Source organism: Octodon degus, unplaced genomic scaffold, assembly GCF_000260255.1.
Source record: "Octodon degus isolate 3935 unplaced genomic scaffold, OctDeg1.0 scaffold00151, whole genome shotgun sequence".
NCBI classification, from domain to species: domain Eukaryota; kingdom Metazoa; phylum Chordata; class Mammalia; order Rodentia; family Octodontidae; genus Octodon; species Octodon degus.
The window spans coordinates 1815284-1829269 of NW_004524727.1; the positions used below are offsets into that span (position 1 = coordinate 1815284).

The 13986-nt window shown below is 49.1% G+C and overlaps 1 protein-coding gene across 2 annotated transcripts in view; it reads right to left on the reverse strand.

Moving 5' to 3' along the window:
• Window positions 1-3092: 3092 nt before the first annotated feature.
• The window catches only part of E2f6 (E2F transcription factor 6), a 13142-nt gene continuing 2248 nt past the window's right edge, over window positions 3093-13986 (reverse strand). The window contains exons 1-7 of one of the 2 annotated variants that reach the window (XM_023702410.1): window positions 13420-13438; window positions 11532-11586; window positions 8837-9053; window positions 7752-7907; window positions 5534-5648; window positions 4454-4565; window positions 3093-4157 (exon numbers count right to left, since the gene is read on the reverse strand). In XM_023702410.1, coding sequence (XP_023558178.1) covers window positions 4114-4157; window positions 4454-4565; window positions 5534-5648; window positions 7752-7907; window positions 8837-9053; window positions 11532-11538 — 651 coding nt within the window. In that variant the 5' untranslated portion in view covers window positions 11539-11586; window positions 13420-13438 and the 3' untranslated portion in view covers window positions 3093-4113. Of the gene's footprint in view, window positions 4158-4453; window positions 4566-5533; window positions 5649-7751; window positions 7908-8836; window positions 9054-11531; window positions 11587-13419; window positions 13439-13986 lie in introns of those variants that run through there. The other variant, XM_023702409.1, reaches the window with a different exon arrangement.

Consider the following 13986-nt stretch of genomic DNA (forward strand, 5'->3'; position numbering starts at 1 on the left):
AGAGACCCTGTCACAAAAAAGAAAAAAATGAAGGGATTGTGGATGTAGCCCAGCACAAAGGCCCTGGTTTCAACCTCCAGGACCAACACCAAAACCCAAACCAAAAGATCCTAAGAGGAAACTGCTTAGGAAGTAGGAGGTACAATGGCAACTCTGTATGTTTAGTATCATTTTTCTGTAAGCCCAAAATGCCCCCCCAAAATAAACATTATTAGTATAGGTTTACAATATGCAATGAATGTGCTTTTTGTGGGGGAACTGGTACATGCACACACATTCTTACTTTGTGACAGTGTCATTAAGTTGCCCAGGCTGGGTTTAAACTTTTGACTGGGGCCAGCAAGACAGCTCAATGGACTAAAGCACCTGCTTAGGTAAGTGCAGGGACCGCAGCTTGATTCCCAGCACCTCATGCTGCACCAGCCCCACCCCCAAGGCAGGCTGAGATGGCCAGAGTTGGGCATGGTGCCACATGCCTGTAATCCCAGCACTGGGGAGGCTGAAAGCAGGAGGATCAGTGTAAATCCAAGCTGCAACAACTAAATATGTAAAAAATAAATAAACTTCTGAATATTCTACCTCAGTCTCCCAAGCTGCTGTGATTATAGCTGGGCACCTCCCTACCTGTATTTTAAAGTCACTGATGGGGAGGGATAAGGAAGAGGAGACCTAAGAATTAAGACATGTACAGGAATCCACTCCCCACACAAATGTATAGTAATCATGCTCTGCAAACACTGTCACATAAAATTTTTAAAAATTTAGAAGTTGGGCATACTGCACATGCCCATAAGCCCAGCACACAGGAAGCAAGGCAGGATGGCTGTGAATTGGAGGCCAGCCTGAGCTACAAAGTGAGTTCAAGGCCAGCCCGAATAGCCAGTCCTTGACTTAAAAAACAACCAACAACAAGCAGGACACCTCTGAGCAGTATCGGCCACGGGGGCTGCTGGCAGGCTCAGCACTGATGTCAAGCGTGAGCTGGGCTCTTCTGAAACTCAGAGGAGCTAAATGATACAGCCAGGCCAGCTCGGTACTCGGGCTAAACTCTCCCTTGGCTCATGCTGGTTTCCACCTGTGCTTCCAGCGGCATGTGGCACCATGCCTGACTCTGGCCATCTGGCCGCAATTTCTGCAACTTTTTCTTTTTTAGGTGGTGCCAAGGATTGAACCCAACACTTCCACAACAGCTATATATTCTCATTCATTCATTTATACTTTGAGACAGAGCCTCACTAAGTTGCTAAATTGCTCAGGCTCATCTTCACCTTAGGATCTTTCTGCCTCAGCCTCCCAGAGGCTTGGGGTAGAGATAGGCACCAACACATCCAGCTTCCTTTTTAAAGCATGGTACACATATTTTCCTAAGATGCTAGAAATCTAACCTGATACACAGTGAAGTATAAATACGTAAAGAAGTGCTATTTCAAGCACTAATGATGACTTCCTGAATTCAGTGTGGCAGACTATTTTTGGCGACTCTACTTAAAATATCCTAAATCAAGTTCCCTAGCTGAGTATCAACATGAGATTTAAAGAGTTCCTCCACTTGGGAAGACCCTCGGAGAATTAAGGCCCTGGGCTTGCCCCCGCCACCTCGCGTATCACATGGCCTTGGAGTGACCCAATAGATCATGTCTGCCCCAAACCTACAGCTGTCTGCAAACCAGTCTCCCCAGGACGCAGCTTGAGCTGGAGGAATTCTATAGTTGCAAATCCCATGGCCTTACAATTATTTGGCTGCACTGAGGATTGAACCCAGAGCCTCAACGCTGAGCTGCACCCCCAGCCCTTTCTATTTGAGATGGGGTCTCACTGTCACGAAGCTGCTCAGGCTGGGGTTGTTAGCAGTATTTACTTAATTAAAAACAAATCGAGGGCTGGGGCTATAACTCAGCGTCACAGCTCCTACCTGGCAAGTATGAGGTCCTGAATTTGATTTGTGATACTAAGAAAAAGAAAATTGGTGCCAAATGTCCATCCTTCATTATATGACAATCATCACACAAGTTTGCATTACAATCTTACCACACTGGTATGAACAAACAGATTAAGTCATTTAAGTTTTTATTTAATAGCACTTGGGGTCTTCCCAGAGTTATCTCTGAGGGTCTGTAACTTGGCAAGCTCTTACCCTCGTGGTCCTCCTGCCTCAGACCCCCGTGGCTTTGTCCAGCACTTGTCTGATGTGAGGCTGTGCTGCCCGTCTGGCCTTTGGCAAGGCCTGTGAGTTGCCCCGTGCTTCCAGGGTACAGAGTTCTAATGCACCAAAGGGCTTTGAGCAGACAGCACTGGCTTGGCACAGGCTCCCTAGACCCAGAGTGGTGTTATCTCCTTGGGAACCAGGGGCTCCTAGTCATCATGGATGGTGGAGTACGCAGAGATGCAGGTGTGCACGTGTATTTACTCACAGCTGGCTGGTGACGCTGGCTCTGGGGTCCTGCTCCAGAGTTGGCATCAGTGCCGATGTTGGAGCAGAGAAGGGTGTGAGGGGGGCTGGGCACTAGCTTCCTTATCGCAGCAGTGCTCGGCAGCCTGCTGGGCACTGGCTCCCTGCGCTCCTCCCTGAAACGAGCCCAGTCAGAGTGGCTCCACTGAAGCCAGGCAGGTCAGCTGCAGTTCCTCAGCCCCTGGGCTGAGTCACCCTGGGAATGGAAATGGTCAAGGTATGGACCTAGTGCACCCCAGTCTCCTATGTAGAGCGCTGTTGGAAAGTGACCAAGCGTCAAGTGCATACAGCGGTGGGTGGGAAGGACCTGTCATAGCATGCACCGCTGTCCATCAAAGCCTCCTGCAACCATGGGGGAAGGAGCAAGGGTGTGAACCTACAAGACAAGCAACTTACCAGTCCTAGGAAGAGCCTGACACCAGAAGACAGACCCTCCTCTGCTCATCTGTCTGAGGCATCACTTTTGGCAGCTCCTCCCTGAGTTTGGGAAGCACTGGCCCTGGTTCTGCTCCTCCACGGTCCTTCTGCTCCTCTCTCTCTGCCCCAGCTTACATATCTTGTCAGGGACCCATGACCTGCTACCCAATGCTGGCCAACAGCGCCCCCTGCAGCTTCCCTGAGCTATTTCCACACGGCTTTGTAATTTTAGATCTTTATTTTGAAACTTTTTATACATGATCAAACCTTTCTCTGAAACCAAGAGATTTAACATGAATCAATGATGCTCACAGGAATCCTGCTTGACAGACGAGCTAGACTCTACCGCCCACACTACAGTCACCACACTCTCATCTGCCAGGTTTTTAGTGTTCACTTTGACAGGACAGGCACGACGCAAGGCGCTAGGTGACAGTGACAACAGTCCCTCAAGGAGCTCACAGTCTAATGGTAACTACTGAGTAAACTGAGGCACGGGTGGTAAATGACTTACCGCTGAGGTAGAGCAGAGGTGCTCGGAGTGGGGACCAGCACTGAAGGAGGGCGGGGACAGCTGAGGGCGCAGAGCCTGACAGAAGAGGGCCAGACAGAGACGTTTGACCCCTTCTGCCTGCAGAAAGTATACACCAGGCTCCAATATCACCATGACAGGGTCAACCATCACTGATGGCATTGATGTCCTGGTCCTGAAGGCCTGTGGCCACACCCATGGGGGACACAGGAATGACAGCTCCCACAGCAGCTCCCAGAAGCTGAGCTGTGGTCCTTGCACACACAGACATGTGGGGACCTCGCCTAAGAGTGTAATAAATTAGAGCCAAGGACACAGTGCCTGCAGCCACTGTCCAGGAACGCACTCACAGGAAGTTAAACATGATACAGTTATGTACAGACACAGCACTGGTCCAGGCACACACCAGCCAGCACCCACAACTGCTGGGGTAATCCAACATAAGGCAACTCCTCCTGCATTGGTGCCAGGAGGACATAAGGCCCTGCCTGTCCCCAGGCCCTCACAGAAAGCGGTGAGTTGAGTCACTGGAGAGCTGTTTCCTGAGGTACAAACCACCATCTTCCAGCAGCCTGAGGGGGAGCCACTCAAAGCCACTATGGTTCTGACTGCTGGGCTAAGATAGGCAGCTCTCCGGTCCACTCCATGGGGTCATTACTGCAAGTGTTCAACTCCGTCCGCTGGCTGCTCGGGAGCCATGGCTGCGGCCATCAGCTCAGCTGCTCACCTCCAGCATCTCCTCACTCTGTGGAGGCTCCTCTGTGGATGGGGGAAGAGATCTGTGTGACGCTGTACACCTCGGCAATGGGACGACCCCACAGAACTCCGTGCTCCCCTTAGTCTTGCAGCAATACTCAGAGACCACGACTGAGGCCTGAAGCCTGGAAGAAACGCAGAGCCCCCACAACTGCCATGTGGGACACATGCTGTGTTCACTCAGGCCCACCTTGGGGAGGGCAGCTGTGGGGTCTGATCTTCCTCATGGACAGAAAGCCCACGATGCCTCAGAGCCACCTGCCATCCACACACCCTCACCATGCCTCCCTCACAGTCACCTTTCTGCAGATGCACGGGGTGTGCACTCTTGGCTGAGCGGCTCTGCTCCACCTCGCACAGGTACACGTCGATGGGCCCCTTGGTGCTCCGGATGTGCACAGTGATGGCGTCCTGGCAGGGACGTTAGTGGAGCAGTTAGCCCGGCGCTCTCTGCTCAAGAAGGAAGCAGCTTCCCAGGCTCACAGAGGGCCCACTTTAGGCCTTGTCTCCAGGGGGAAGAACCAAGAGGCCAGGCCCCATGTGCAGACAGGAGTAAGGCTGGTGACTCACTGGCTGGAGCCTCACAGTTCTTACTTCCAATCCACCCAGGAATGACCATGAAGCTGCTCCCAGGAGAAAGCAGAACAGTCGCCCCACCCAGTAGTCTGGCCCCTTCTGTGTCACCAGAGTGCTGGCATCTTAGAACCCAGTACAGCACTACACATCTGTAGCATCAGCTCTGTGGAGGCTGAACCAGGAAAACCTTGAGCTCAAGGCCAGCCTGTGCAATTTAGCGAGACCTCATCTCAAAATACAACTTACAAAGAGTTTGGGGCACAGCTTGGTGGTATGGCACTTGCCTGACATGTGCAAAAACCTTGGGTTTAATCCTTAGTACTTCAGGAAAAAGATAACTAAAGAGAAGGCACCCCAAGGGCCCCCAACTGAGCCATACATCACCTTTACTGCACCCTGACCCCAGGCAGGGGCAGGAGAGGATGCCACACCTTCCAACCACTGTTAGGCAACACAGAGTAACGTGGCCCTGGTTTTGGCCTGTCCCCTACCCCTTCCTCCTAGAGTCTGACCCTCTGCAGCCAGTGTCTCCTGCGGAGCATACCTGGGGACAGCTCAAACAAAATGAAAAGCATGGCCAAGGGCCAGTAGGACCACCCTTTGAGTGCTGCCAGGCAGAGGTGACTTGTTCTGGTTGCTGGGCACTGTGTCACCTTGGAAGGCAAGGCCATCATCCTTGTGCGTTGTTGTCACAGTGAGTTGCATAGGGTAGCTGCACTGCTAACAAGATTGCAACGGCCACTCAGCTGACTGCAGCAAGCCATGGGCTCACAGCCACCCCTGGGACACATGGGGTCACTCACCTCTCTAGGTGCTGGGACGTCCAGTCTGGTCTCCTCTGGGGCCTTCACTGCGATGACGATCTGCTCATGGAAGGCTCGGATGCTGTGGATGTCCTGGTAGGTGACGTATGCCAGTGTGGGGCCCAGTCAAGGATCGAAGTGGGGTTTGGGGGCTCAGAAAGAGAACCCAGGCTCTGCAGCAGCTTTTGCTTTCATAAACTCCTGAGTCAGGAGTGCAGCTGGTGAAACAAATTCCTTCCTAGGTAACTCCTGCTATTTCATATTCATTACTGTCACTATGGTAACCATTTCTAGAGAAAAGTGCTAACAGAATCTGAGTGCCCAAACATACTCCTCATCCTAGGGCCCTGTCCCAAGGCCCTCCATGGGTGCCAGAAGCAGAGGACATGGCTGGAGCAGACAAGCTGTTTTCCCACCACACCATGGACACATCCCACAGTTTTTTTTTTTTTTTAATTTTTTATTTTTTTGTGGCGGAACCAGGGATTGAACGTGGACCCTTGCGCTTGCCAGGGAAGCACCCACTCCACTGAGCCATCTCCCTGGCCCCACACATCCCACAGTTCTAACTCAGACACAGGTACAGTGGGGCTCAGCAAGAAGGATAAAACACTCATGACGACACGCTGCACATGGTAGGAGTTACTTAAAACTCATGAGTGTTCACTTCTGGGATTTCCCACTTGATATACCTGGACCATAATACACTGTAGGCAAGTGAACCGCAGAAAGCAAAACCTCCCAAAAAGACAGATGGCTTGTTCAAATCCTATCTCTGCCTGTTCAGGGTTAGATCCTGCTGTAAAAACTTCAAGAAGAAAAAATATTTGGGGTTTGATAAGCCTATCATTTCTTTAATTTATAAAAAGTAGGGATAACTTAGAGAACAGATTTCTTAGGACTCTCATCATGCATGGATTTCCCTTCTCTAAAATGACTTTCTACCTCATGATCTGAATGCTTGTTACTTTGCTTGAGCTGCCTGAAACTTTACTCATGATCTGATTTGTAGTGGGGGCTGAACCCAGGACCTATGCACTGAGTTCCATTCCAGCCCTTTCTACTTGGAGACTGGGCCTTACTAAGTAGCTAAACTGCCCAGCTGGGCTCGGATTTGAGAGCTTTGGCCTCTGGGGATGCTGGGGTTATGAGCAAGGACCACTAGCACTCTCTCTGTACTACACACTCTCTGCCCACTGCAGGGACAGGCACGTGGACTAGTTTGCTTTCTGCTCACTGCACTGTGTGACACGCTGCACTGCCCAGCAAGGGGATGCCTGGAGCACTGGGCAGCGTGGAGTTGGCAGCAGCCAGCAGAGTTTGGCAGAACCCTAATATGAACGCAGTCACTCTGGGTTTACCACTGCAGTCAGCAAGGCCAACCAGGCAAGGCAGGCTAAGGTCACAGATAAAGGTGATATCTCTTCCCGCCTATTCTCCAGAAAACCTGACAGGAAAAGCAGTGTGCACCAGTAGCCACTTGGTCTCAAAACGTAGGAGCACCTGCTGCTTCTTTTTTCCAGGGCAAAAGCTGGGCCTGGAGAGAGAAGGCTGGCTCAGGACTGGGGTCCCACGATCCCTGAACACTGGATTGGGAGCAGGATCAGCTTAGGTCATGGCAATTCTTACTGCTTCAGAAATACTCTCTGGTTCACAGACTAGGAAAAAAATGATTTTCTCCAAACTCACAAGTATTTCACTATTGTTATTCTCACCGTCCTTACAAAAAGCAGTCAGGCTCAAGATGCTGTGGTTTGAACTCAGTTTCTCACAGGAAACGAGAAATGCCCTCAAGGCATCTTCAGGTTGCCAAAAAAAAAATCTTTCACTGTCCTTACAGTCTGAAGAGTACGATAGACCCTGCTGTTCTAAAGGGAAAGACCATCTGGGGTCAGTGCCTGATGCATGTTTAACACAGAATATGATCCTAAGGCCCATCACAGCAAAAAACACCAACATGTTATTTGTTGGCTGGACCACAAGACTTCACTTAGAAGGAGTTAGACCTTCATTTAAAGTCTAATGCTATATGACTACATAGACTAAATCCCCAAGCTGGATTTACCAGGCATGGTGATGCATACCTGTCCTCCCAGCACTTGGGAGGCTCAGGCAGGTGGATTGCCATGACCTCAAGGCCAGCCTGGGCTAGATAGTGCGACGCTGCTTCAACAGCCAGCCAGCCACAGACATACACACGTACAAACTTAAAGGATATCTTTCGTTCTCTTTGTCATCTGTTAACTCGAATAGCTGCTGGGCACAGTCCTTAATCAGCTCATCCAAAGCGTCCTCCATGGCAGACAAGTCAGACAGCTCCTGCTGCAGCTTCTTCTGCTCGGGCACCGCCGTGAAGCTGTTGAGATCGGATCCTCTGCGGAAGACAAAACCCGCCCTGAGCAGCGGCTGGGGGACACTGAGGAGCTGCAGTTATGCCCAGGTGACAAGGAGCACCGCGCAATTGACAGCACCTCTGCTAGCACGCTGCGGGCCTGTAGTCTCTCACACAGTGCACGTTCTCTCCGCATAGAATGTTATATTCACTATTCTTTCATTTTTCTTTTGATTTTTCTGAAACAGGGTCTTGCTATGTAGCCCAGGCTGGCCTTGAACTCGTGGTGCTCCTCCTGCCTCAACCTCCTGAGTGCTGGGATGACAGGTATGTGCCACCTTCCTGGCTCATTATTCTCAGATGTATCTTCTTCAGTCACTAATGACTACTCCAGTAAGGTAAGACTGAGCAACAACTGACACGCATTGCACCCTTTCAGTCTTTTTTTTTTTGAGACAGTCTCAATATGCAGTCCAGGCTGGCCTCGAACTTGCAGCAATCCTCCTGTCTCAGCCTCCTGAGTGCTGGGATTACAGGTGTCTGCCATGACACTGTAACTTCAGATCTAGTTCTCATTAGTGACTCAGAACGCAGTATGAGCAGCCCCCGAGGAAGCAGGGTGCCAGGGGAGCCCCAGAGCTCCCATACACTTTGGTCCTAGCAGGTGGAGTGCAGGCTCCCACCTGGCCCACCCACCTTCTCAGGCTTACAGACTCCCCTGCTAGGAACTGAAATATGGAAAAACTTTCTACGTCTATGCCTCCTATTCAAACCTATTTAAAAAAAAAAAAAAAAAATCAAGTCCTTTGTGGGACAAGGTAAGAAAATCTTACAGGCTCTTTTCCTAGTGGGAATCACACCTGATTTTATTTTGTTCTGCCAGTCATGATTAATGTCTGGCTTGGTCTAAGAACAGAACTATCACGTAACAATGGAAACAGGAAAGGAGGAGCTGCTGGACGCCAACTCACATCCACCGGATGTGGTTCTTGGATTTCTTCTCAACCAGGGCGATGCCGTCCAGGACGTTGGTGATGTCGTACACCCTGCGCTTCCGCACGCCCAGCTTGCTCGCGACCCTGTTTAAGTCCAGGATGCCCCCAGGGGCGGATCTGACTAGATCCATAAATCTCCGAGTTAAATACACTAGCGATACATCGAAACGCGGCCTCTTCACTTTTAGAGCTTCTGGGAAACAGAATAAACACATTTGTAAAATTTAAGTCACATTTCCCACTCATTTAAACAACCATGGGGCTGGCGAGATGGCTCAGTGGTCTAAAGCACCTACTTGGAACAAACTTGGCAAAGCACAGGGACTGCGGTTCGATCCCCAGCACCACATGCCAGCCAGCCGCGCCCCCTGGTGGGCTGAGCTGGCCACACACACACACACACACACACACACACACAATAAATAAATAAACTTAAAAAAAAAAAAATAATAAACAACCATGTATTTCCTCTTGACCAGAAAGTGTGGACAAGTAAAGAAATGTCTGTGCACCAACCACAGCATGACTAATTTTCAGGCAAGTCTTCAAACTGGAAAACCCTCCCCAGGTGCCCAGGGCTAGACAGACGCTGCCTGTACCAATGGAGGCAGATGGCTCCTTGCCTGTCCTCACAGTGGTCTGTGTCCATTTGGAAACATACCCTTTTTTGGAACTGGGTAAGGCAAGATTTTAAAATTAAATTTTGTCTTTGGTCTTTAAGTTAAACAACACGTATTTTAGAAAAAAAAGGTTTCACTTTTATTCTTTTGTTTTTAGCTATTTTGCAAATATAACCCTGTGTGATGAAAGTTCTGAAAGAGCCCAAATGGGTCTGTCCAGGGACTCTGGTCTATGTGGAGGCAGAGGGGTGCAGGCATCTGAGGACATCACTGCCCTCTTTTAGCAGGCAAGACCAGCCAAGGGGAAGCCTTGCACCCCTCGCTCAGCTTCCACGTACACTGTGCTAATCTTTAAAACAAAAACAGGAGCAAAGAATTTTTGTAACAAGCTCTTTTACACCACAAATATCGTGACATGTCAATAACTACTTCACTACTCTTAATGGCTGCATGTTTAATGGCATGGAATAGTTGCTGCAACTATTTTCACACTGCGAATCCAGAGTGTCTCCAACTTTACTGTTCTGCATGGTATTTCGGCGACCCCTTGGCTGGGTGACGAGTGAACCCCTGACTCTTTCCCTGAGGTAAAGCTTATGAGGCAGGAGAGCCAAGTTTGAGTGTTTGAGGACTGGAGACACAGGCTCTGGGTTTGTCAACTTCTTGTAGTGTAGGGACACCTCGTTTCTTTTCCAACCTGATGCCACCAAAAGTGCTCCTGGTTTGGCTGGCAGAGCCTAACTACGTTTAACACGTTGTCTGATCTAAACACCCCATATCTCCTCTTCTCCTAAGCACTGCCATCAGAAACTTCAGAGTCGCCAGCTGTCCCCTCCAGCCGGAGTGGCCTTGGGTAAAGGCCCTGTAGTGACTGAGGAAGAGAAGGTGAGGTCAAGGTCTCTCATCTTAAAAAAAAAAATTGAAACAAGGTTTTGCCACGTAGTTAAGGCTGCCCTTGAACTTACATGTAGCCCAGGCTGGCCCCAAAGTCATGTACTGCTCCTGCCTTAGCCTCCCAGCACTGCTGTGCACCACCACACCCAGTTTGGGTGCCTCTTCTTCCTGGGCAGGATTAAACTAGGAATTTAAGTCTTTCTGAAGTGGAAGTTGTAATTCCACAACAAATCTTGGAAGACACCAAATGAGAAGTTCTTCTGCAACTAATCTGGCCGCATCCAGAAGGGATAGTACTTGGGGTTTCAGGTGACACTGTTTCCAAAACAAGGGAGGAGAAAGTGCCACTCATGCACGTCACCCAACCCCAGGACTCACTGCTAAAAGTTCAGACTTTATAGTTCAGTACAACAAAGAACAAATGTTCACTCTATGCTGATTCTCATCACTTTGTGTATATGTTTTTTAATTACTAAGTTTACTGGTATATGTTAGGTATACACAGTGATCACATTTATCATAGGGAATTTGTACGTGTTTGTGATGTATCTTTTTTGAGACAGGTCTCACTATGCAGATCAAGCTGGCCTCAAACTAGCAGCAATCCCCCCGCCTCAGCCTCCTGAGGGTTAGTATAACAGGTGTGTGCCCTCTTGCCTGGTCTGTACAGGACACAGCTTGACTCTTTTTTGCTTATTCCCTCTCCTTCCCTCAACTCCTCCTCCCTCTCTTCTTTACAAAGCTTTGTTTCCATCTTTTCCTTCTATTCTTGTTTTCTCCTTTTCCCTCCCTTCTTCCTAGTCCCCTTCCTATTTTACTGGAACATTTTCTATTTTATAGTATCTTTTATAACAAACTCTACCAATATCTATTATACATTTTGGTCCTTATTTACACTCAGATTCTCACCAAAGAAAAGAGAGGTATTTGTATGTGTGTCCTGTTTATTTCATTGAAGAGTATGATCTCAAGGTGTACCTATCTAGAAATGTCTTTATGGCTGAGTAATATTCCACTGCATAAAAAAAAGCACATCTAACTGATGAAGGAATAAAGATGTGTTCTTTTCATACTTGATATATATACTTCAAATAAATAATTTTAACGATATTCCCTTCAAACTACAAAAACTAAAACCCAGTCAGGAATCAACTTACTTCTCATGGATACATACTGTACGTTATCTTCTAAGTTAATCCTGATCTTCGATGGCTGAAAAAAAGGTAAAAACTTAGGTTAGTAATATAAGAGCAATGCAACTGAACAGCATTTTACTCTGTAACATAAGCTTAAGGTGTGTTTAAAACTATTTAACAGTCAGTTATGCATTTCTATTACAGGGAACATAAAAACGGCAGCATTTCTGATAACGGAAAATAAACAGGGTGAGCTGTGACTACCAGACACTGTGCTGTTAGAGAAATGAAGATGTCTTTTCAATTCCTGGACTAAGAATTTAGTAGTCACTTCTTACCACTTTGTTAGCTACTTCAAGAGTATCAAAGTTTGCACAAACTGATAGTGCAGATACTGCCTTTGCAAAACAAAGAAAAGAAAGCTGTCGGGCTGGTGAGATGGCTCAGTGGTCTAAAGCACCTACTTAGAACAAGCTTAGCAAAGCACAGGGACCGCGGTTCCATCCCCCAGCACCACATGCCAGCCAGCTCCGCCCCCTGGTGGGCTGAGCTGGCCACACACACACACACACACACACACACACAAATAAATAAATACAAATTAAAAAAAAAAGAAAAGAAAGCTGTAACATGGCCCATGATCAGAGTCTGCTCTGACCTAGTGACACAATGTTCTGTAGAGCACAAGCACAGCAGCGAAGTGCACAGATGTGGGAGGGGGCAGAGGGGTCAGAAGGTGGCCCCTGGCTGGGACAGCAGACTTTGTCTGAATAATGAACTGTGGGATGGAAGAGAAGCCAGGATTCATGGTGCAGGGGATGAAGCAGAGGCGCATGGGCCGAAACTGCTGGGCATGTCTGTAGCAGCTACTTGCGGCCATGTCAGTGGCTAGGTTTGAAGAAGGGAGGGCCATGACCAAAAGCCAGAAATCTGTGTCTTAACCAAGAGAGCTGTCAGGGACTCGGACCGAGACAGAGCTGTAACGGAGTTCGTGGCTTAGGGACATGGCATGAGTTGGGGTGAAAGGATGGGCGCTCGAGGTTCAGCCCGCACACACCACACCCACATGTGCCTCAGGGCCTGCTGTCCCACTGTTCTGAGGGACTCCTCCTCTTCACAGCAGCTCTCAGGCTGGCATGGGGACACCACCAAAAAGGCTGCCTAAGCTGGGTATGGCAGCACACGCTTGTAATCCCAGCACTTGGGAGGCTGAGACCAGAGGACTGCTGACGTTCAAGACCAGCCTGGGCTACAAAGTGAGCTCAAGGCTAGCTTGAACTACATAGTAAGACCTGTCTCAAAAGGACCAAAAAAAGAAAGAAAAAGAAAAAGAAAAGAAAGAAAGAGGGCTGGGGAGATAGCTTGGTGGTCTAAGCACCTGCCTGGCAAGTGCAAGAACCCAGTACCACATGCTGTGTGGGCCACCAAAACTGGGCATGGTGACACACGCCCGTAAGCTGAAGCTGAGACAGGAGGATCACGACAAGTCCAAGCTGTATAGTGAGAACCTGTACCAAATAAATAAATAACCAAATAAATAAAAGATACGCTGGGTCTTGTTTCTAGCTCTGCTGTCAATGCAGAGTAGTGACACGGGCACAGTGGGATGTGGGCTGCAACTCTCACTTATGAGTGTAATATCTCTCTCTCTTCTCTCTTTCCTCCCTCTCTCCTTCCCTCCCTCCCTCTCTCTCTCTCAGCAGACACCCCACGGGTGCAGCTCCCCCTGCATCTCAGTTGAGGAACAGAGGCACTGAGGATAGAGCCAGGCAACTGCCGGCCCCAGCTAAGGACCTACACAGCAAGGCTACAAAGGAGAACGTGCCATCCTTTGCCGTTCCACCTGCAAATCAAGCCTGAAGTGACTGGCAGCTTCTTTAATGGTGGAAGAAAGAAAATAAAAGCTGACCTGTAGGAACTAACATTCTTGGTGCTGCTCCAAATTGATTCAGAGTTCCCATACTTGGAGGCCTCTCGGCACCAACACCCCAGCATGGGGAGCAGTGCTGTCCAAGCCCCATGGAGATGCCTCCTTCTGCCAGGTGACACAGGTTCCGCCTTGACTAGTGTGAAGGCTGGACCCCACTGCCAACTAATTCTGCTTCTGTCTGCTCAAAACTCCAGCCAACAGGCAAAGTAGTTTCTGGGAAATCATGAGCTATATAGCTGACCTTTGCACGAAAGCGTATTAAAAATGTCCACTTGCTAGTTACAAATGCTGAGAGTGCTGTTCAACTCCCATTTTCCAGGGAAGAAAATGGACGCTTAGGGGCTTGCAGAGTGTCCCCTTCACAGCGGTAGACAGACAGGCACAGGGTGCAGCACCCCTCAGGGGCCTTTGAAGGTGGTGCTGGCAGGCCTAGCACTTTGCGGCTGGTGAGTGGCTTGGGGTCAGAGAAGTTCCCTCAGACAAGTGGCCCCAATCTAGACTCTGAACACTACAGAGGTTAACATGGAAACACCTATGCATGTTTTT